At 40.7% G+C, this 22,056-nt stretch overlaps 2 protein-coding genes across 6 annotated transcripts in view; one reads left to right on the forward strand and one right to left on the reverse strand.

Moving 5' to 3' along the window:
- The first annotated feature begins 689 nt into the window (after positions 1 to 689).
- The window catches only part of LOC309640418 (uncharacterized protein), a 340,945-nt gene continuing 319,578 nt past the window's right edge, over positions 690 to 22,056 (forward strand). For 3 of the 4 annotated variants that reach the window (XR_014252194.1, XR_014252195.1, XM_082419178.1), the window contains exon 1: positions 690 to 5,736. Coding sequence is in view for 2 of the 4 variants with exons in the window: in XM_082419178.1 (XP_082275304.1) it covers positions 5,598 to 5,736 (139 nt within the window). In the remaining 2 variants the exon portion in view is untranslated. The remainder of the gene's footprint in view (positions 5,737 to 22,056) is intronic. The other variant, XM_082419179.1, reaches the window with a different exon arrangement.
- SYT1 (synaptotagmin 1) overlaps positions 6,501 to 22,056 on the reverse strand; it is a 427,179-nt gene continuing 411,623 nt past the window's right edge. For both annotated transcript variants that reach the window (XM_082419035.1, XM_082419034.1), the window contains exons 9-10: positions 13,843 to 13,976; positions 6,501 to 9,591 (exon numbers count right to left, since the gene is read on the reverse strand). In XM_082419035.1, coding sequence (XP_082275161.1) covers positions 9,385 to 9,591; positions 13,843 to 13,976 — 341 coding nt within the window. In that variant the 3' untranslated portion in view covers positions 6,501 to 9,384. The remainder of the gene's footprint in view (positions 9,592 to 13,842; positions 13,977 to 22,056) is intronic.

Consider the following 22,056-nt stretch of genomic DNA (forward strand, 5'->3'; position numbering starts at 1 on the left):
GTTGTTTGCCTAATGGTCGGAGGCATGTGGGGCTCGTGGGTGGCTGGAAGAACACAGGACTAAGGAGCTAAGCCTGAGAACCTAGGCTGTGCTTCACAGAGACAGTGCACTGGGAACAAAATGTCACATCTCTCTCCTTCCCCAAATTGCCTGAGTGCCTCCACAGCCTTCCTTCCCTTCCCACGTCACTCACCAACCTGCCAGATCATGTCAGGGAATTTCAGGTGGAGGGGACAGCATCAGTGAAGGTGTGGAGCTGGAAGAGCACGTGGATTTGTTCAGAGAATCGTGTAGCTGAGATATGGGGCGGGGCTGGCAGAGGGGCGTGGTTAATATCTGGAGACAGCTTTGAATGCCACGCTGAAGGATTTAAATTTAAGTCTATAAGGAAGAGAAAACGGGAGGTTTTTTTTTTTAATTAATTAATTAATTTTTGGCTGTGTTGGGTCTTCGTTTGTGTGCGAGGGCTTTCTCTAGTTGCGGCGAGCGGGGGCCACTCTTCATCGCGGTGCGCGGGCCTCTCACTGTCGCGGCCTCTCGTTGCGGGGCACAGGCTCCAGACGCGCAGGCTCAGTAGTTGTGGCTCACGGGCCTAGTTGCTCCGCGGCATGTGGGATCTTCCCAGACCAGGGCTCGAACCTGTGTCCCCTGCATTGGCAGGCAGATTCTCAACCGCTGCGCCACCAGGGAAGCCCCAGGGGAGGTTTTTAAGAAGCAGAGTGATGTGACTTGAAGCTAGTCCGCAAACTACAGCCATTTGTATCTGTCTGGTCTGTGAACTACAAAAGGTTTTTACATTTTTAGTATATGGGCTGCCGAAGCAAGTGCAAAGGGTTTTACATCTTTAAAGGGTTGGAAAGAAAGGAGGGATGGATGATTGTCAGACGGCCAGAAGAAGAGAAGATGCCACAAAGAACATATTGCCCACAGAGCTCCCCAGAAGCTTTTTTTACAGATGAAGTTTACTGACGCTGAGCTAGATTCAGAAAGACCATAACTACCTTTTATTGAATGCTTATTTTATACCAGGTTTTAATATCAATTATCTTTTATTTGCAGAATTAGGTGGCTTGTCCAGGGCTATGTAGCTTAGTGATTGGAGCAGGATTTGAACCCAGGCTGCCAGCTCTCAGGGCGGTGCTTTGTCCGGTCTGCAGTGAGAGCTGGAGCAGGTGAGGCTGGATGTTGGGAGGGATTGTTGTGAGGCTTCTGGGACACTGATGGTGAGATAAGATGCAAGCCTGAACGAGGGGTTTAAAGAAACAGGGAGAGACCGGAGAGACTCCCCAGCTCTCAGACTCCCTGGATTTGATGGTGAAGGTGACAACAAGGAAAGAGTCCCATCTGAATTCTCCTCGTCCTGGGCCTTCTCTTCCTTGAGATTCTCTCCTGCTGTCCTTTCTTTTCAGGCTCTTTGCCAACGTTTTACTCCTGCCATTGATTTTCTTTAGCCAAGCTGCCTGGAGTAGTGAGGAGGGCAGTGGCCCTGGAATGGAAAGACTCATATTCCAGCTCTGGACCTTTTATCACCGAGGCAACGTGACCCTCTACAGCTGTCAGACATTCGAAGCATGATGACCACAGCTGGGAAGGCTGTGGGAAAACTGGAGCACGTAACACCAGTAGCAGTGCATTTTGGTGGGAACTTCCAGAGACCAAACTGGAAAATTCTGGAAACTTATCTTGAGAAAATAGATAATAGTAGATTAATAGAATAATAAATAAATAAAATCTCCACTAAAGTATCGCTGCAATGTTATTTATATAAGAAACAAATTAGTAACAACGTAAACATCTGCTATTAGGGAAATGGTCAAATACAGTTTTGTTTGTCTATCTGAAGAAAAGTCAGGTGGCCGTTAAAAATAAGAATTCCAGACTATGTGGCGACAAGAAAAAAATCTTGTGTTTCACGTTAAGTGAAAGAAGTTGATACTAAATTCTATACAATCACCATTTAAAGGGTGATTGTATATATGGACCAAGGCAGTCAGTCCATTTGTAAAAACAAGAAAGGTATGTAGAGTGAATTTTTCCTATTTCCCTTTCTTCCTGTTAAGTTTCTATAATAATAACAAATTCTTTTTACAAATTCAGGAATCTAAAGTTGTGTTCATATCTCAGTGCTTTCCAAAAGAGGCTGCTTAAAATATATAGCAGTTGACTGGTTTTCCTGGCAATAAGTAGGAAGGTGAAAACGGATGTTTTCAGGTGGTTGAAAGGTGGTGCATACTTTCAAAATTTCCTTCCTGATAGTGCTTTTGGCCAAAAGGAAAAATGACTAGGCTACTGCCGTGGCTGGGTTTGTACCTTCAGCTTCCCTCCTCTTGGGGCAGAGGCGAACCAGGGCCAAAGAGTAGATGCATGTTGTTTTTGTCTGCTTAGTACCACTTTTCTTCCTTGGTAAGAGCACTCCGATTTTCCTTTGAGTAACTATCCTTGCTCCATCTCTGTGGCTCTTGGGCTGGGACAAGACCTAGGCTTGGCCAAAGTGAACACTGCATCATGTGGCCACAGTGGTTATTTTATGGAGGAGGGCATGTGCCCCAAGCATGTACGTCAGGTCTGGGAACTTTAGCGACGTAATTGTGAAAGTGGCACTCTCTGCAAGCGTGCTAAGCTGGAAGAATAGAAGTTTGGAGGTGCTAGGGGCCATCATGGAGACACCGGAACTTGACAGTGAAGTAATACTGGGAACAGAGTTGGACAGGGGTGGGGCGGGGGAGGAGGGAGAAAGAGAATGATGACATTGTTTGTGACCCTTGATCCAGCTGTTTCTGAATGGAATCATAACTTGAACTTCCTGGTTAGATGAGCCAATAGTTCCTCTCTCTGTCTCTGTCTTTCTCTCTCTCTCCCTCCCCTGGATTTCTTTCCCTCCCTCTCTTTTTCTCCTTAATCCAGCTTGAATTGGGTTCCTTCCACAGGCAACTCAAAAAATCCTGCCTATAAAGGATGTCACCTCTTTGCTGCACTCCCAGGCCAGAGGAGGTAGGAAAGTGACCGAAGTAAAGTGGACAGCTGAGAAGGAAGTGAGCCCTGACTTGTTCAGTACAAAATCCTTTTTAACCTTGTGTGTGCCCTGGCGAGGGCAAGTCCGTTTTGCACAGGGAAAAAGCCTTTGCTGGCAAAATGGTTACTGTCAAAGAAGAAGGATGAGTGTGGGAACTTTGGGGATATGTATTGGTTGGGGAGGGGGAAGGAATCAGTATGGCTGAAATGCAGACTTTAAAATGCAGGTAACTTACAGGCAGCCTCAGAACTTAGATCACACAAAAATCATCAGCAAGTTTGCATGGTGGTTTTATTACTGCTCCCTCTTGATGGTTCCTCCAGCATAATTATTATTCTGTATGCTTTGGAAAATTTCTTTGTACATTTAGTATCAGGCTATTTCTCATTTTTATTTTCCTGCTTTTTTTACCTTCTTATTCCAAAGTCACCGTCTGACTGTTTTACAGTAAAGATTTGTGTGCAGCTTAAATCAGTTGCTACACATCAAAGAGTCCTGTGCATATGTAATAAAGTTGTGTTGCAGGGAGCGGGTAACGGCAATCATGGTTGGAATTTTCAAATCTGTATTAGTCAACTCTCTGCATAAATGGAAGAATGTGATTTCTTGCACCTGTTTCATCAGGTGTGGCTCGGATAAGAACACCTGAATCCTACAGGGAAGAAACCAGAGCATTTAGAAAGTCTGTGCAGCTGCTAAAGGTTTCCTAATGTTATGGACTGAATGTTTATGTCCCCCTGAAATTCTTATGTTGAAATCCTAACACTTAAAGTGATTGTATTAGAAGGTGGCATGGGGGGCTTTGGGAGTGATTAGGTTACAAGGGTGAAACTCTCATGGATGGGATTGTGCCCTGATAAAAGAGACCCCAGAGACAGCTCACTTGTCCCTTCCCCCATGTGAGGACACAGCAAGAAGACCACCTCCCACCAGACAATCTGCTGGTGCCTTGATCTTGGACTTCCCAGCCTTCAGAACTGTGAGAAATAAATATGTGTTGTTTAAATCACCCCGTCTATGGTGGTCTTGTTTATAGCAGCCTGAATGGACTGAGACACCTAAAGTATTGGTCATTTGCCTGCTTTTTCTCCACCCTCATTCCCACCTTTCTGTGCTGGCTATGTACGCAGTGCTGGGCTCTAAGACCCAGCAGGCTATTTCCCGGACTCCCTCCCCAGCTGACTCTGATGAGGTTATGCTGGCGGGAGGCCCTGGTTGAGCTGGAAGGGAGGAGAGGAGGAGAAGGGGTTCTCTTCCTGTTTCCCCCTTCTGTTGGCTTTCCTCTAGCAAGAGTGAAGTGCTGCTACTGGAGAGGGTCTTCTGGCAGTTCCAGGACCTCCAACAGGGAGCCTCTTTGTTGGTCCCAACACCAGCACCCGAGACCCTGTGGTGGTTCCATGCTAATTCCCGCAGGTTCTGGCCCCTCCGCTATGGTTCTGGGCTGCGTTAACATCTCTTCTCCATTTTGTTTTTCCAGCCTTAGAGGTGGTGTTATGGGCTGAGTTATGCCCCACCCCCAATTTATATGCTGAAGTCCTAACCCCCTAATACCTCAGAATGTGACTGTATGTGGAGATAGGGTGCTTAAAGAGGTAGTTAAGTGTAAATGAGGTCATTAGGGTATACCCTAATCCAATATGACTCATGTTCTTATACGAAGAGGAGGTTAGGACACAGACACACATAGAGGGAAGTCCAGGTGAACACACAGGGACAAGATGCCACCTACAAGCCAAGGAGAGAGATCTCAGAAGAAACCAACCCTGCCAACACCTTGATCTCAGACTTCTGGCCTCCAAAACTGTGAGAAAATAAATTTTCGTTGGTTAAGCCACCAGGTCTGTGGTGTTTTGTCAGGGCAGCCCTAGCACGTAATTACAGGTGGCATCTGTTCGCCTCTGGGTTAACCTGCTGTCTCTGCTTGGCTTTCTCAGATCTTTCATGGGGCCAATTTCTTATATTAAATTCCTTATTTGAAATACAGACATTGAAAAAAGGATATGGTGATTTTTCTTTTTGGTACTTCATTAAGAAACATTCTTTTTGTAAACTAATGTCAAGAGCTATTTAAGGAAAACAAAATGCTCACCATTGAAAACTGAACAATTTTACTTATAATGCTGATTTTTTTTTTTTTGCTCCTTACCCTCACGGGTCTCAAATTTTCTTTTCTCAACTTACATTTAGACCTCTGCCAATTGTTTCCTCAGAAACAGTAATTAGGTGGCCTTTTCCCTGGCTGTCTAAGCTGCTTGGGCTTAGTCCTTCCCCTTATTTGGCAGGACCCAGCAAAAGCTGCTGAAGGGAGTAAGATACAGGCAGCTCTCAGAGACCTTATCATGAGTAAACCTTGAGCCTTGTTAAATGAGATAAATGTTGCCACAATCTTGCCCACTCATGGACTTGGATAACTCCTACCAGTTCCTTTAGGATTTCCCTCTGGTATTGTATTCTCTAGGAACCTTCTCTTCCTATCTCTTCCCCCAGAGAAGACTGGGATCGCCAGGATATAGATTCTGAGAAGGAGGAGTCTTATTGGCGAGGTCCCTTGGGAACGCCACCCGTGAAGGACTGAGGACGACTGATGGGGCAGAGGCAGAAGTCGAACGGCACTGCGGTTGCAAAAGCGCTATCAACCAACCCTCTCGGCCATGACGGCGCAAGCGGTCCGCTGTGGGCCACGGAGTGTGAGCTGCACCCCCTGGGAGGACGCGTGACCTCAGGTAAGGCAGGCTCCTCAGCAGAGGGCAGAGGGACAGGGCTGTGCGCTGTCAGCACGCAAGGCTTCTAGCAGCTTCTAGGTGCTGAAGGGGAGTGGGGGCGGCACACCATTGTGTCCACTAGGATTGGTCTGGTGAAAGTTCTCAGGGACTCAGGGTGTATCATAGCGTCTTGGGATACTGCACTTACATGTCCGCCTGAGACTGTGGGCTCTCTGGGACCAGGTGAACCTTATTACATCATTTGTTGTATCTCCATCACCCAGGAAAAACATGGTACACAGCAGGCACCTGACAAATGTTGCATTTGGTGGGGGAAAGATGTTTACTTGTTTTACCTAGTAATTGTGGTAGGCAGGGAATTTAATGTGTCATGCTCGCCTTTGAAAACTGGCTTTAAAATATCTTAGTTTTAGTTCCATTCTGGAGAGGCTTATGGGACTCAGACTCTAGAGTATGAAAATCCTGGAGGACACATTTTGGGCAGAGCAGGAAGCCTGAAAGTGTGCCTGGTGAACTGATCATAAACAGGAACAGAGAGACACATGTTGAGAAAGGCATGCCCAGGAACACTGGGCAGGAACGGCCCAATGCTCTCTGGGCATTGTTTTCCCTCCAGCCGTTCTGTCTTCATAGACATGACTCAGAGGGTGGCATTCAGTGCAAGCTTTTGTTTAGCTGCCCCTGCTTCCAGCAGGCTTCAAAGTCAGTAGGCCATGGACTCCCCACCAGAGTCAGGTAAGAAAAAGGGTTGAAAGGCAGCGACATCAACAGGAAATAAAACATTTTTATTGAATATCTGTGTAATATGTTAAGTCATTTTTAACAACAATCAGAAAACTACTGTGGAATTCACTACACGAAATGAAAACAAAACTTAAACTACCTCATCAGAAATGAAGGTAAGATACAGCTAAGGAGTTGACCCGCGGGCCACGAGCCGTATGGCAGAAGAAAACACCCCAACATTTCTACAAGATACAGAGAAAACCCACACAGAGAAGCACTCAAGCAGGCAGTAAATATACACAAAGGCAACTAGGATCTTTCTAGAGCATCAGATTCTAATACTTTACACAGCTTTGTCAGAAAGGTACATGTGGCTTATTGGAGGATGAATCTTGGTCTTAAAGCAGGTTCGGTCACTGACTTGTGACAGCGTAGTACCAACTAATTCTATCGTGACAATATCCCACATCTGGCGGTGTTGCAAGAGAATTCATTAATCATGCTTTAATGCAAGAAATGATGTGTATTCAGCAGCTCGAACCTGCTTGTTTCAAAATGTTGGTTTCAGCGCGAACAACTTAAAGCTGAAATATGGTGAAATCAAATGTCAGTTTCCGGTATTCAAGGAATTTTAAAAAGTCAGTCAACTCCCTCTCTTTGGTAGGGTCTGATCTTTTACATTGGAAGGAGTCTCATTTGAATCTTTTGTTCAAACTGGTATTTAACCTCACATCGTGACTTGTGCATTTTCTATTATCTACCTTTGGAAAAAACGTATGGACCATCCATGGAAGAGGGAGATGTTCTTCTCCCTTTGTCCTCCAGGTCTATCCCAGTTCTAAGGAGTTTGCTACGACTGGGCTGAAAGGCCAAAGGGCTTGCCTCTTCTTTGATGAGGACAGAACAAGACAGGAATTGTAGCTTTATCAGGAAACAGCCAACCCTGTGTTTGAAGCTTCCCATCAGCCCTTTTTGAATTCTCTTTGCAGTTGTAAAAGCCATGGCGCGATATCTGAAAGTCTGAACGTGAGGCTAATGCTTAGTTTTCCTTCGTGTTGTTTCGGTATTTTTGGAGACAAAACTTTCACTTCAGAACATCACTAGTCTCTGTGGCCTGCGAGTGAAAAGGGTCGCAGAGGTGAGTGGGAGAAAAGGCTACATGCAGCGTGAGATCATGGGCTGCCTTTCGGCAAAGTGGTGGCCTAACATAGTGGGGAAAAATATGGAATATTGCACAGTGCTTGACGAAATGCTGTGTGTCCCACCCCATGCTTTGTATCTTTCTTATCCTATGCATAGCTTTTCAGTGCTGAATTGGTCCTTTGTAATGAGAACGGTTTGTGCTACACACACCTTGGGCAGTGCAGTAGAAGGGAATGGCAGTATTGTTACAATATCACTACGGAATAGATTGAGTGCTATCCACTGAGGAAACTACATTACGTGTCTAAGCACACAGGGCAGTCACAGTGTTACACAGAGCAGTCCTTTAAGACTCTTATGGAATGACTAGTAGCTTCGTAATAGTGCCATTTACTACATAATAACACTGAAAACATTTAAAAACTCCTCCTAAATCAAGCATCTAGTATACATAAGAGGTTGCTCCAGTTTTCTAGAACTTATTCTTGGTTTTGTTTCACCTTTTTTTTAAAGGACAAATTAAAACTTATTTACGTAAAAAGAGCATATAAAAAGATCACTAGCTGTCTGTTTTGGCTTAATGGAAGTGCATTCAGAACTATGGCTAATTGTTTTATTTTTTCCTCTTTTGATGGGATTACAATACTGTCTGCTTACCACAAAGTAATTTTGTGTCATAAGCACAGATTGCTGTGTTAAAAATATTCTGCATTCCTTCTAATCTGGTTTTGTATAATAAAATATCTTGTTACAAAGTCTGATGTGCAAACCTTTTGAAGTTATAGTAGGTGTGAAATCTGGAACAGAATTCACAGGATGCACATTTTGTATAAAGGTGTTAACGGAGAGCTACTTTTTTCTTTTTAAATAGTCAGGCAGTATTTCAGAAATGCTGACTTCTTCTCCCCTCAGCTTCTTTCCCACCCACCCCATCCCCAAACAAATGCACGCGTACACACACACACACACACACACACACACGGAACACCATCATGTCATTACTGTATATGCAGTAATGTGAAATCATTGACCCCTGTTCAGTTGCTTCCTCGAATGTAAGAGTGAAGCATGACTTGAGCTCTGTTCATATGTACAGACAGATGCTATTCTGGTTTGTGGCTATACTTCCTGGAGGTCAGGCTGGACGCTGCTCAGATCATGCTAATTTGCCTGTGAAGAAATTCTACAAAATTGGATTCATCCACCGAATATGTGGTGTCAGCGTATCTTGGTGCTCATATGAGTCAATAGAAAGCTCAGGTTTAAGTTGTCCTTTAAGATGTCAGTTTCACTGTACTAGTGCCTTACCAGTTGATATTTTTGCTGGAATGCAGATGATACTATATTTACCATATAATATATTATCAGCTCTCCTATATCTCAGTCAATTTACATAGTTTAAAATAGAACATCTTATTAAAAACATCTAGATATACACAGATTAGGAAACGCTTACAACATACAAATACACAAACTAGAAATAAATCTTTAGCATACTGGTATATACAACGGTGTGATACAATAAATAATTTCAGTCATGCTCTATCTACACATCATATTGCTTAAAAGAAGAGTAGATTTGGAGGGCAGTGGTATGACGAAGGGCTTAGGGGCTCTCTACGTTTAAATCTGTGCAAATTAAAACAGGATTTGAAGTACCACTGAATTGTGTTAGGAATGCATGGCTGGAAAAATGAAAGGACCCATATTACTGAGGTATTTACAGATACTGGCTAAAGAGCACTAAGTGGGCAAATGCAGAAAGGCTTCTTCTTCCCTTTACTTCTTGACGGCCAGCATGGCGTCAACTTCCTCCTCTACCTGTAGGGTGTGCCACTGGGCAATGGGTCGCCTGGGGTTGGCCAGCATATCTGACCAATGTCGCAGCTCCGCCCCGGTGCTGTTGTAGCCCACAAAGACTTTGCCGATGGCATCGTTCTTGCCAATCTTGTCATAGTCCAAAACAGTTACCACCACTTGCACTTTCTGAAAGAGGACACAAAACAAACATTCATCATCCGGCTCTAGAGATAAAGCCCTTCTACCAAGCTTCCTTGAGATCAAAGCAGTCGGAAATAAGAAGACCCGATCTCCAAACACCAGGACAAGGAGGAAAATGACCTGAACGTGAAAACCCGAGTCCAGCCCCTGTTGCCATTATTACATCATCATCATCTTCTTCAGCATCTTCAGAATACTCAGTAAGTGTTAATTTTGGCACAATTCTAAGTCTTTCATGTGAACTACTCAGTTACAATAGATCCTGTTAACATTGACATTATAGAGATAAGATGCTGAAGCTCAGAGAAGTTAAATCACATGCCTGAAGTCATATAAGAAGTGAGTGGTTTGGTTTCCGGAGTCCATGTTATAAAATACCATGCCCGGCTGCCCATGTCAACTTGTATTCATTTTTTTTTTTTTAAGTCTTTATTGAATTTGTTACAGTATTGCTTCTGTTTTGGTTTTTTGGCCGCGAGGCATGTGGGATCTTAGCTCCCCGACCAGGGATCGAACCCGCACCTCCTGCATTGGAAGGCAAAGTCTTAACCACTGGACCTCCAGGGAAGTCAGTCCCCTGTATTCACCTTTAAATCCAGTTGTTTCCATTGTTTCATCAGCAAAATTTCTGGCATTAGTACTCAGATCATTTTTTTTTTTTTTGGTTACAATTTTCAAAGCAACCAGGTACTGCAATCCTATTTCAGGTGGGAAGAGCCAGCATAGTTTTACATAAAACTAATATAGAATTTCAGCTAATCACATGATTATTGTGAGATTAAAGTGTGACAACAGAGTGAAAGTCTTAGAAAAGTAGTAATTAACTAAAGATAATTTTTCTCATTCATAAATTCTCTCAATAAGCATTTATTAAGTAACTGTGTATCCAGCACTGACATCAAATGGAATAACACTTTAGGCCACACAAGATTTACTCCAGTGATTCCATTAGGTTGTGAGCGTTTATTTAATGCCTTACTTTTTTGAACTGGTGAAAGCAAACCCATACCATTTTGACACGAAAGAAACACTTCTTAAAAGTATGTTTTAGTTCTTCCTAAGTAATGAATTTGCTTAGTCAAAATAGGCAATGGCTCCAATCTAGAAACCAAGGGAAAAGATAAAGGAAAAATTTAGAATAAAGTAGAATGTGTAGCATTTGGTGGCCAGAGTCAAAAGAAGCAGAAAATGTAATGATGGAAGCCTGGGCCAGGTGAAGATCCTGCCCAGCTGTGGTCCTCTACTGGGCTTTGTACTCTGAGGACTGCATTATTGGACGAGTGTGCTGAGAGATGTCACCAACGTACAGCTTCAGATCCGAGAAAATGATCACCTCTGAAAGTGGAATTTAGAATGTAAAATGCAACACATGGGCAGTAAAGGAAACAAATTTCCATCTTTCCTTGTGCAGCCTTGGATTGATTCCATTATCAAGGGGATTACCTATTCACTGGATGGCATTCGAAACCAAGAACGGAATCACCTTGGTTCTGAGCACCTTTCCCGAGCGAATTCATCTGGATGCAGTCATATTGCAAGGAATGAGGGACAGGGACAGTAGGGTCGTCATGCACAAAAGTAACGAGGATTTTGGAGGTTGGAGTGAATAGTTAGAGTGAATTTTGATTCTTTCCCCTAGGAATGTATTGATTAGTAGCAATCAAGACAAAATATCCTTATAAAGGCCTTGGGTTAATTTTTTCAGCTGCATATGTAGTCTATACGTTTTTTGGTGGGGGGTGGTTTGCAACGTTTTCATATGCTTTTGGAAATCAGCATAGTTTGCTTCTCTCAATGTATTTCATATGGATAGAGACAGATAGAAAGACAGACAATCGTATAACCTCAGGGTAAATAAAACCTAAGCCCCTATTATAGCATGTTAAATGCTCAATTATTTTCTCTAGGGAAATGCAAAGACTAGGAAAGCAGCCTCTTGGGGAAAAGAAGAAAGAAAAGAACAAATTGACTTTAGGAGCAGTGAAGAAGGGATGCAGTCAAAGGCATGCTCATTATTTCCATGCCTCACGGACTCTGTATTGGGCTGAGGTTCTCTCTGTCCTGACAAAATGTTATCTTCTCTGAAAGGCTGCCCCAGAAACCCAGCATACATCTTGTTTTTAATGTGCTTCATTTTCAATATATTTGTATTTGCTGGAATTTATAGTTGAAAAGGGACATGTACTTTTTTTTTTAAAGGTATAGAATTGTAGCTCAAAGGAGAAGATTTACAATAGGATTTTTCATCTCAATGTCCTGCCTCATATTGTTTTGTGGAATTAAAACACAAAATGCCAGGAGGTGTTAGTTTCCATAGGAATAATGTCTCAGAACTCAAAAAAGAGTTCACTGAATAAATATTGCAAAATAAATTGTTGGAGAAATTGGATGTCTTAGGTTGCCAGTGGGTCCAAAGCAGTGAGCTCACTGGTTCAGGCTAGTAAACAAGTGACTGGGGACAGGGAATCAGTGTCTTCTGCAATGTCATTTACTTATATAACAGCTATTGAAAGTAAATAAGTATGTACAATCGGCTGCCATGTGAAAATGTATATCAGAAAGGTTATATAAAAACCATGAACTAATGTGAGGATGGTGGGATTACTGATGACTTAAAAAACTGCCTTATATTATACAGTAGCTACTATCCACATGTAGCTGTTTAAATTTAAATAAATTAAAATTAAAGTTCCTTGATTACACTAGTGGCTGAGGTGCTCATGACCTACCTATGGCTGGTGACTACCCTATTGGACAATACCGATGACATTTCCACCCTTACAGAGTTCTGTTGGATTAGTGCTGATTTACATATTGTTTTAACCTTATTGTTAGATCCATTTTCTAATACATAAAATGTTAATTTGAATAAAAGACAACATTAGCATCGTGAGTAAGAATGATGGGAACCATTTACTGAGCGTTTGTATGTGCTCAGCACCGTTCCAAATGCTTTTACATGCATAGTCTCACTTTGACATGGATTCTGTTATTATTCCTATTTTATATATGAGACAATTCTAAGCCTCAGTTTCCTTATATGTATATAAAATTGGGGTAATAATGGTACCTTGCTTATAAGGTTATTGTAAGGATTAAATGAGATTATGCAGGTAAAGTGCTTACCTTGGGCCTAGGTACAAAATAAATATGCAATAAATGTAGCTATTACATTAGCTTTCTTCATGGAATAGAGGTGTGATTCATTCCTAAGGTACTGTATTTTAAGACTAGGTTAAAAATAAAAATATGCAAACGAAGAATATTTGCTGCATTTTGTTATTCTGGACCATTAGAATGTTCCATGCTGTAGTTTTGATGCCTACCCTTCATCTCTCCTTCAAGTCATGAGCAAACTTCTATAGGACTGAAAAGATAGACGCACGTCAATTTTTTTATAAAGTGTAAAAATAGTGTTGCTTTAAGAAATTTGACTCTCTGATACCCATTAAAGATTAGCAAGAATAGCCCATAATTAATGGATGCAAACTTTGGATCCAATAGCCTAACTATGAATATGAGGTAAAAAACCTAAAAATATTTAAGAATGACAAAATAATAAGATCATATGCTATCACTGTGTCTACATGTAGCATCCTATTTTGAACATGTTAACCACAAGGTCTTTTAATAGGATACTTCCTATCATAACAAATATTATCTAGCAAATTAAGGTTCTGTCTTTACAAAAATAACCATCCATTCCAACTCAGAAACAGGAAGCTGAATTTAAACAATGAAAAATACAACTTAGCCTAATTTTTCTACTGTTAATTATTTTTTAATAGTGAAAGACTAAAGATGCTGCATATTTAGCATCAACCAAAATATTTCCTTTATCACTACTTTTTTTTTTTTTTTTTGCTACAAAGAGGTGATAATGAGAACTACATATTGTGGCCTGGGAGTAAAGAGTGAAAGCTTATTTTCTCTTGACCTTTTAACCTTTGTGGATGTACTTTTTGAATTAGTAGAGTGGTTCTGTCGATGTTCTTTTTCCTACTTTATTTCTGCTCAACAGAATGACAGCTGTTTTTGGCTGATGAATCAGCACATCCTGTGCTGTATATTTTATCATTTCCCTCTTGATGTAGTTTGAGCATTAAATGTGCATGGAATAAGAATAGCAGTTCTAATGGAGGCATATGCACTGATAATTCACAAGATCTACGTGTTTAATTTATGTGATCTGAAGAAATGAAATTGAATGGGAAGAAAAAATATGTTTGACATTACCTGGATTTGCTCGAAGGGTACTTCAAAGCTGAATGACTCATTGTAGTAGGGGTTAAGTGTGTTCTTTTTAATTGTTGTCTTTTTCTTCTTCAGCCTCTTGCCATTCTGCATCAGATGAATCTTCACATAAGGATCTGAAAAACAGAAACAAAAACTTTAGGAAATCAGAGACACATTTTTAAAAAAAATTTATTTAATTAATTAATTTATTTTTGGCTGTGTTGGGTCTTCGTTTCTGCGCTTGGGCCTTCTCTAGTTGCAGAACAGGGGCTCTAGGTGTGCGGGTTTCAGTAGTTGTGGCCTGCAGGCTCAGCTGCTCCGCGGCATGTGGGATCTTCCCGGACCAGGGATCGAACCCATGTCCCCTGCATTGGCAGGCGGATTCTCAACCACTGCGCCACCAGGGAAGCCCTGAGACACATATTTTTATATTATGATTTAGCTTATAAAAAGTCCAAGTATTCCTGACAGGAAAATAATTGTGTAGCATGTAGTTAGTATTTTTTTTTAAATTTCAAGCGTTTTTTTATTGAAAGATTTTAAGTAACCTATGGGCCATGTTTTTTTGCCATGATATCTCAATATTTATAGTTGGATTTAGGAGATGAGAGGATTGGTGTGCTGGTAAACCAGCTTTTTGGGAAAAAGAAGTCTTGACATGTAGCATTTGCTAATGTCCATGGTATAAATACTCTCAGCATGGCTGATTTCAAGCTAACAGTTTAACAATTAGCTCACTAAATTCCTGAAAATTTAACAATTGGCTCTTGTGAGCTGGCAAAGAACTGGCTTCAGTATACCACTGCATGGGAATTAAAACTCTTGACAGAGAGAGGACAAAGGAGACATTTCATTCTTTCATTTATTCATTTGCTCAAACAATATTAGTTAAGCCCTAGGAGTATAGCTGTGAACAAATCAGACCATCCCTGTTTTCAGGATGGAACTTCAGACTTGTGGGGGAAATAGATAATAAGCTTGTAAAGAAAAGAAATATATATGAAATTATAAGTTGAGAAGAGTGCTCTGGAAGGAAAGAGCAGAGAGGTGTATGCTAGAGACTCCCAGAGGTATGGTGAGTCTCAGGGAAGAATGGAATTCTTATACTTAGATCACTCAGGTAAGGCCTTTCTGCAGAGGTAACATTTAAAGTAAGATGTGAATATTGAAGGGTGACAAGAGGCCACATGTCTGAGTGTGTGTGTGTGTGTGTATGAGACAGAGAGAAAGAGAGATAACCATGATCTGTGCCAGAACATTTCTAGGTAGAGAAGAGCTTCAAGGATTCAGGGAAAAGAGAGTAAGTTGGTAGCACACACAGAGGTAATGAGAAAAGGAGCAGAAAGATTCCCTTAGCAGTTTCCCCAAAGCCTCATTAGGTAAAGGCAAAGAAATAAGTAAGTCCCTGGAGGGGTAAGACGATTCTCATTACTAACAGATGAATGACCTCCCTTCAGGTTATTAAGAACCAGTACCCAGGTTTGATAGTAAAATCTACTGTTTTCTTAAACATTTTTCCATGGGATATGTAATACATGTTTATTATAGAAAAAATATGAGGAAGCAATGATAAACAAAAAGAGGAAGAAATTTTAAATCATCCATGATTTTACTCCCCTAAAATAACCACTGCCAAACCTTCCAAAATTCTTTCCTTTCTTTCAGAATGTGTAGAGCTGGGAGAAACTTTACAGATAATCTAGTTTAATGCCCACATACTGTACTTTTAGAAGATAAAACTGCAGACCAGAAAAGGTGGTTTTTATCTCCCTCTTCCTATCCCCCAGTAGAACATAACTCCTGAAGGACAGAAACTTTGTCTGTCATATTCACTAACTGAATTTACTAAACAGTACCTGGTAGTATACAATTTTTGTTGAATGAATCAGAGGAACTTATTTAGGGCTGGCCTCATAATCTGGGTCTCCTTCCTCTTAGTCCTGTCTTCTTCCCACTGCCCCAAAGCCCACATGACTTGAATATGTGTTGTTTGGGGTTTTTGTTTTTAATGTTACATCCAGTCAAGGGGCTCGTAATGAAGATTTTCATCAAAATGAAGAATATCTTTAAAAGCCAGACCAAGTGATGAGAAACCAAGTCTAGCAACTACATAGTTGATCAGTTAAAAAAAGGCACTGTAAATAATTGCAAATGAAGGGGAAAAAAGGCCCTTTTTACTGATAATCCATCTTGCGGTTCACAGGCAACTCTGATTTTTGGTTCAGAGACCTTGTTTGCTTATGAAGTTCTCTGGGTCCTCCATCCCAGCCCCTTGCTCTTTTACAAAGATGGTCAAGTCTCCAGTTACTCCTTGGCACTGACAAAATACCCAAATACTAAATACTCACAAATCAATGTTTATGGCTCCTGTGTTCATGTGTTGAAACTTCATCAACTTAACTAAGGCACAGGGTTTTGCAAGAGAAGCACGGTGACTATCTGTTTATTCATTTAACACAGTAAATGACAAGAAAATTCCTTGTGCGTCTGCCATTTGAGCAAGCAAATTAAAAACCCAACAAGATAATTTCAGATTTCAACATGAACTCTGATGCGATGTGATCAATGCCTGGGGGAGAACAAGGTAATTTAGAAAAACTGATCAACGAGGTTCTCACCGAGGAGGCTAGGTTTGAGCTAAAAGCCGAATTACAGGAAGGAGTGGGTCATTGGAAGATGTGGTGGAAGCTTGAACCAGTCGGAAGGAGCAGCACATGCAAAGCCCTAAGGTGCTTGTCCTTCTGTGTGTCTGCGGAACAAGAAGGCAGACACAAGGCAGACAACAAGAAGGTGGGGAGAGGTAGGCAGTGAGGTCAGAGAGGTGACACTGCTGGTCTCCCACTTTCAAAAGCAGAATCTGCCACTTCTGACCATGATTCAGAGATATTCTATAATTTCATGATACTTACAAGAGGGGACAGGGGGCTGGAAGAGGAGCAGGTGTGGGGCTGCTATGAATGGGCAGAGTTAGTCTTTGCCTTTGCAGATCCATCCTGATACAGGTACCAAAGCAACTTACTTTACAGGCAAAATTCCCATCTTAGTCATAACCAAGACTGACAGTAACTTAGAGCTTATTCTTTTTTTTTCCTCCCCATATTTATTGAGATATAATTGACATGTAACATTGTACAATGTGATGATTTGATATACATATATATGTGAAGTGATGACCATAACAAGGTTAGTTAACACATTTATCACCTCACATAATTACAGTATTTTTTTGTGTGTGGTGAGAACATTTAAGCTCTACTCTCTTAGCAACTTTCAAGTATACAACACAGCATTGTCACCATGCTGTACATTAGATCCCCAGAACTTATTCATCTTATAACTAGAAGTTTGTATCCCTTGATCAAGGTCTCCTCATTTCCCTCACTCCTCAGCCCCTGGCAACCACTATTCTACTCTCTTTCTATGAATTTGGCTTTTTAATAGATTCTACATCCACATATAAGAGAGATAATGCAGTATTTGTCTTTCTCTGTCTGACTTATTTCACTTAGTATAACACCCTCAAGGTCCATCCATGATGTCAAAAATGGCAGATTTCCTTCTTTTTTGGTGGCTGAATAATAATCTATTTTATATATACCATACTTTCATTATCCATTTATCTGTTGATGAACACTTAAGTTGTTTCCATGTCTTGGCAATTGTGAATAATGCTGCAACGGACACGTGGGAATGCAGATATCTTTTTGAGATAGTGATTTCATTTACTTCTGATGCATGCCCGGGAGTGGAACTGCTGGATTATATGGTATCTCTGCTTTTAATTTTTTTGAGGAACCTCCATACTGTTCTCCATAGTGGCTGCACCAATTTATGTTCCCACCAACAGTGCATGAGGGTTCCCTTTTCTCCACATCTTGCAAGCACTTGTTATCTCTTATCTAGTTGATAATAGCCATTCTAGTAGGTTTGAGGTGATATCTCATTATGGCTTTGATTAGTATTTCCCTGATTATTAGTGATATTGGAACATCTTTTCATGTACCTGTTGGCCATTTATGTATCTTCTCTGTAAAAATATCATTCATAACTTCTGCCCATTTTTAATGGATTTTTAAAATTTTATTTTTATTTTTTGCTATTAAGATGTATGAGTTTCTTATATATTTTGGATATTAACCCCTTATCCAATATATGGTTTGCAAATATTTTCTCCCACTCCACAGGTTGTCAGATGTCTTACTCTTTTTCAACTTTTGTGCCTGGATAAGTCTTGACTGTCTAAGCCTGATAGGTTATGTACCCAAGGTGGTCACATTTGAGCATCTTCTTGGTTCAGCCATCCAAAGTCTTACATTGTGTCTCCATTTTCTCCAGTCTTCTCCATTTTCATCCACTCTTTGATTGGCTTGATTTCCTAAGTGTCCTCTGGTTGAAGTCTTGCCCTGAATTCTGGTCCCTTTGGAGATGGTCCTAATCCCTTGATTAGTTCATTAGTAACTTCTTTGGGGATCTAGACCTGGCTCCTGTCTCCCTAACTATGGCTGAGTCTTCTAAATGGAAACATACCCACCTAACTATGAGACACCCATGCTTTAAGTACACACACGTTTTTTATAGTAAGGATCACCTCTCCTGCAGAGTAAAGACCCTGTATAATTAAATTTGTTCTGTTTTAGGGGCTGTTCCACAAAGCAAATCCTTGTCAATTCAGAGTTTCTTAGTGGCTTAGAAATCCTGATCATTGCGTAATAAGACATAATTTTATGGAAATGATAAATAGGCTGTAATGAGACTGCCTAATGTTGTTGCTTTTCCTGAGTACAACTGCTGGACACCATGCATGGCATTCAAACATCTGTTAGGTTTTTGTAAACATGTAAATAGCATGGGGAAATATGCAAGCTACAAAGTTGGGCTACTGTCCTCAGGGACTCCGTACCTCTATGGCTGCACTGCTTTATTCTGTGCCCAAATCAAGCACTCACGGAACCTTTCATCATCTAAATACTGACAACCCTTCTTCAACACCATTTAGATAATCCCTGTTGCCATTGAAGCAGGTGCAAGACTTGGGACAGTTTCCTTCTTTTATTTGTTTAATTTATCTTAAAAAAGGTTAGGGTCTTTTTTTCAAACTGTGGTAGAAAGGAAGGGCTCTTTTCTGATGTCTATCTAGTCTCTAATAGTATATGAGTGTAACTTTCAATTCTGGAAAATGATGGACTGGCATCAGAAAGAAGGTTCTTTATTCCCAATAATGAACTACAGGTACAAAGAGTGCAGATTCATTGCCTCATTTTGGATGATTTTCAGGTCTATCATTTGGTTTTGTTGTCACTGTGGCACTGCTACCTTCACTCACCATTTGTCGGCTCTCTTTTTGTCTGAAGTCAGCCTAGCTGAACTTCATCTCCTTTCTGTCATAATAGCGGTTATGACTTGGTGGTATTTTAGGACACTGTAATGAAGTCACCCTCAAACTTTTATATGTTGACAAGCCTCTTTAATATACAACATTTTTTTTTTTTTGTCCCTAACGTTCACAATTATGGAAGGCAGAAAAACAGCTCTCTCAAAAGATGACCACATCTCAACCCTCGGAATTTGTGAATATGTTACCTTATATAGTAAAAGGGACTTCGCAAATGTAATTAAGGTTAAGGATCTTGAGATGAGGGGATTACCTAAGGGGGCAAGATCTAATCACATGGGTCCTTAAAAACAGAGAAACTTTCCTGGCTGTGGTCAGAAAGAGACGTGACAATAGAAGAAGGGTAAGAGACAAGCTACACTACTGGCTTTTAAGATGGCTACACTGCCACAGAATGCAGTTGGCCTCTAAAAGTTGGAAAAGGCAATGTATTCTCACCTGCATCCTCCAGGAAGGAACGCAACCCTTCCGACACCTTGATTTTAGCCCAGTGACACCTGTGTAAGACTTCTATAGAATTATAAGATAATAAATATGTATTGTTTTAAAAATTAAGTTTTTGATTGTTTATCATGGCAGCAGCAAAAAACTAATACAACAACCAAAGCTGAAGAGATAATTCTATTGTTTATCTAGCAAGGTTTGCTGATGAAAGTCAAGTTTAAATAGGTCTAGAAAACAATCTTTTGGAAAAAAACTGATATTTTTTCCAATCTTCTAAAAATTATTACATTGTTCCTCAAAACAAAATCCTTCAAAAAAGTATTTTTTAATTAAAAAAAGTTAACACAGAGCGTGCAATCAGAAGATAACTGTTATATACAGATGTCTCAGGATCCATGGTAAAATTAGTAAAAACGGATGAAATCTTAGCTGAGAATAATTTTTACAGTAAGATCCATTACAAGGTTTAATATAATAATGTTCCTTTATGTTTGTAGAGTACTTTAAGATCATATACATATATGTTAGGTATATATATATAAATTATATCATCTCCTTTAATCCTTACAACAATTCCAGTGAGGGAACTGGGGTTTGGAAAGGCTAATTTTTTTTCCCAAGAACTCAAACCAAGGTCCTATGACTCTGAACCTACTGCTCTTTGTGATACGTTGAAAAAATAATTTAGTATAGTGTTTATAAGTATAGACTCTGGAGCCAGATTAACTTGAATCTCGGCTGTACTGCTAGCTGTGTGGTTTGGGCAAGTTATTTAAGCTCTCTGTGCCATAGTTCCTTCACCTTAAAGTGGTGAGAATGATAATACCTTGCTCAGAGAGTTGTGAAGATTAAATTGAGTTTCTACAGGGAAGGTGCTTCAAAATGTGCCCGGAACATATTGTTATTAATGATCAGTGTTTATTATTGTGTCATGAAAGGGCTGAGATCTAAGTCAGCATCTGTGTCAGACTCTCCCCCAACTCACGTTGCAGAACTGGTGCCCACCGTTAGCAAATGGGAAGAAGTCATTCCATTGGCTGCAGGAATAAGCCAAGCTGCCCCAAGTGTCAGATTTACTTCTGGAAAGAAGCAAACCCACGCTAAGCAACTGGTTCATTAATGAAGAATTTAATCATGTATGGTATGAAAGAGAAAGGAAGGGTTTCTTTCATTTCTACCTGTATAAGTGGTCTTAAGGTGTGAGGTGGGAAACTAACTCAGCATCCTGTATAGTTTCCTCTTGTTCCTGAAGTCAAGACATCAGATTACACAGAGCTGAAAAGTTAATCTGGAGAGTTCTAAGTGGAATCTTATTACTGAGGCTCTAGGATAGTGTGAGTCAAAACTATGATTTATGGAGATTTCTTTCCAGATATTGAGGCCAGCTAACGTGGATATACTTGGGCATGTTATGTATGCAGTATCTACTTTCCTGATGCTGCTCAAAGTGAGGAAACAGAAAAGGAGGCCCTCAGCTCTGAGATTTACTGTTGTTGTTGGGAATATAGTAATGCCTACTGGTTGCTGGAGAGAGGTAGTATCTATACCTCCTCCCTTTTTCTGTTAATTCTTTTCTATCATGAAAATAATTTATAGTCTGGTTTCTTCCTTCTGCTTCCATCTAGCCTTAGAACTCCTCCTTTCTTTTTTTCCACTCTTTCCAATCCAGAGCAAGGGATAGGAAATCATTGTGTTAAAGCTACAGTGAGATGATTTGCTAAGTCACTTATTACACCTCACCTCCTAGGCAGTGGAGGTTAGGGAGCACCGACTTTGCCACGTGAAAGGAGTGCAGAGGATCCTAGGTTGGTGGCCGAATGAATACTTTGGTCTCAGTGGCCATATTCAGGGATGAGGATGTAGACTACCTTTGACTGGTTAGGTGATTACTTGGTCAGCTCCAGCTTGTGAGCAATTCTGAAGGTGAAAGGGCCATTTTCTGCCAGTTGGGCAGCCTCTTCTGAATATAATTCGTGGGGTGGACAGACTATGGTCTGGTGCCAATCTTTTTCTTTCATTTGGTCCCTATTCAGGCATTAATTTTGAGTGGAAGACCTCTCACACATATTTTTCACATTAAGTGGTAGGAGTTTCCTTTCTGAAGGATTTCTTCCCACAGCCAATTCCTAGTAGTCTGATCTGGTCCTGATGCTCCAATATTTAGCTCTAGCTACCACCTACACATAGCCCTTTAGGCATTGCATCCCATCCCACTCATCTCCATCTGATCTACCCTGGATGCACTGAATCCACCATCCTCTTTTGGTCAGGGAGTAAGAAGAGTGATGACACATATATGCCCCTATTTTCTTGCTTTTCCAGATTTCTCTACCATCCACCTTGCTGTACAAAGGCTTGGTTGATTTGATGGCTTTGTC

Source organism: Balaenoptera physalus (genome assembly GCF_965194825.1).
Source record: "Balaenoptera physalus genome assembly, chromosome: 13".
NCBI classification, from domain to species: domain Eukaryota; kingdom Metazoa; phylum Chordata; class Mammalia; order Artiodactyla; family Balaenopteridae; genus Balaenoptera; species Balaenoptera physalus.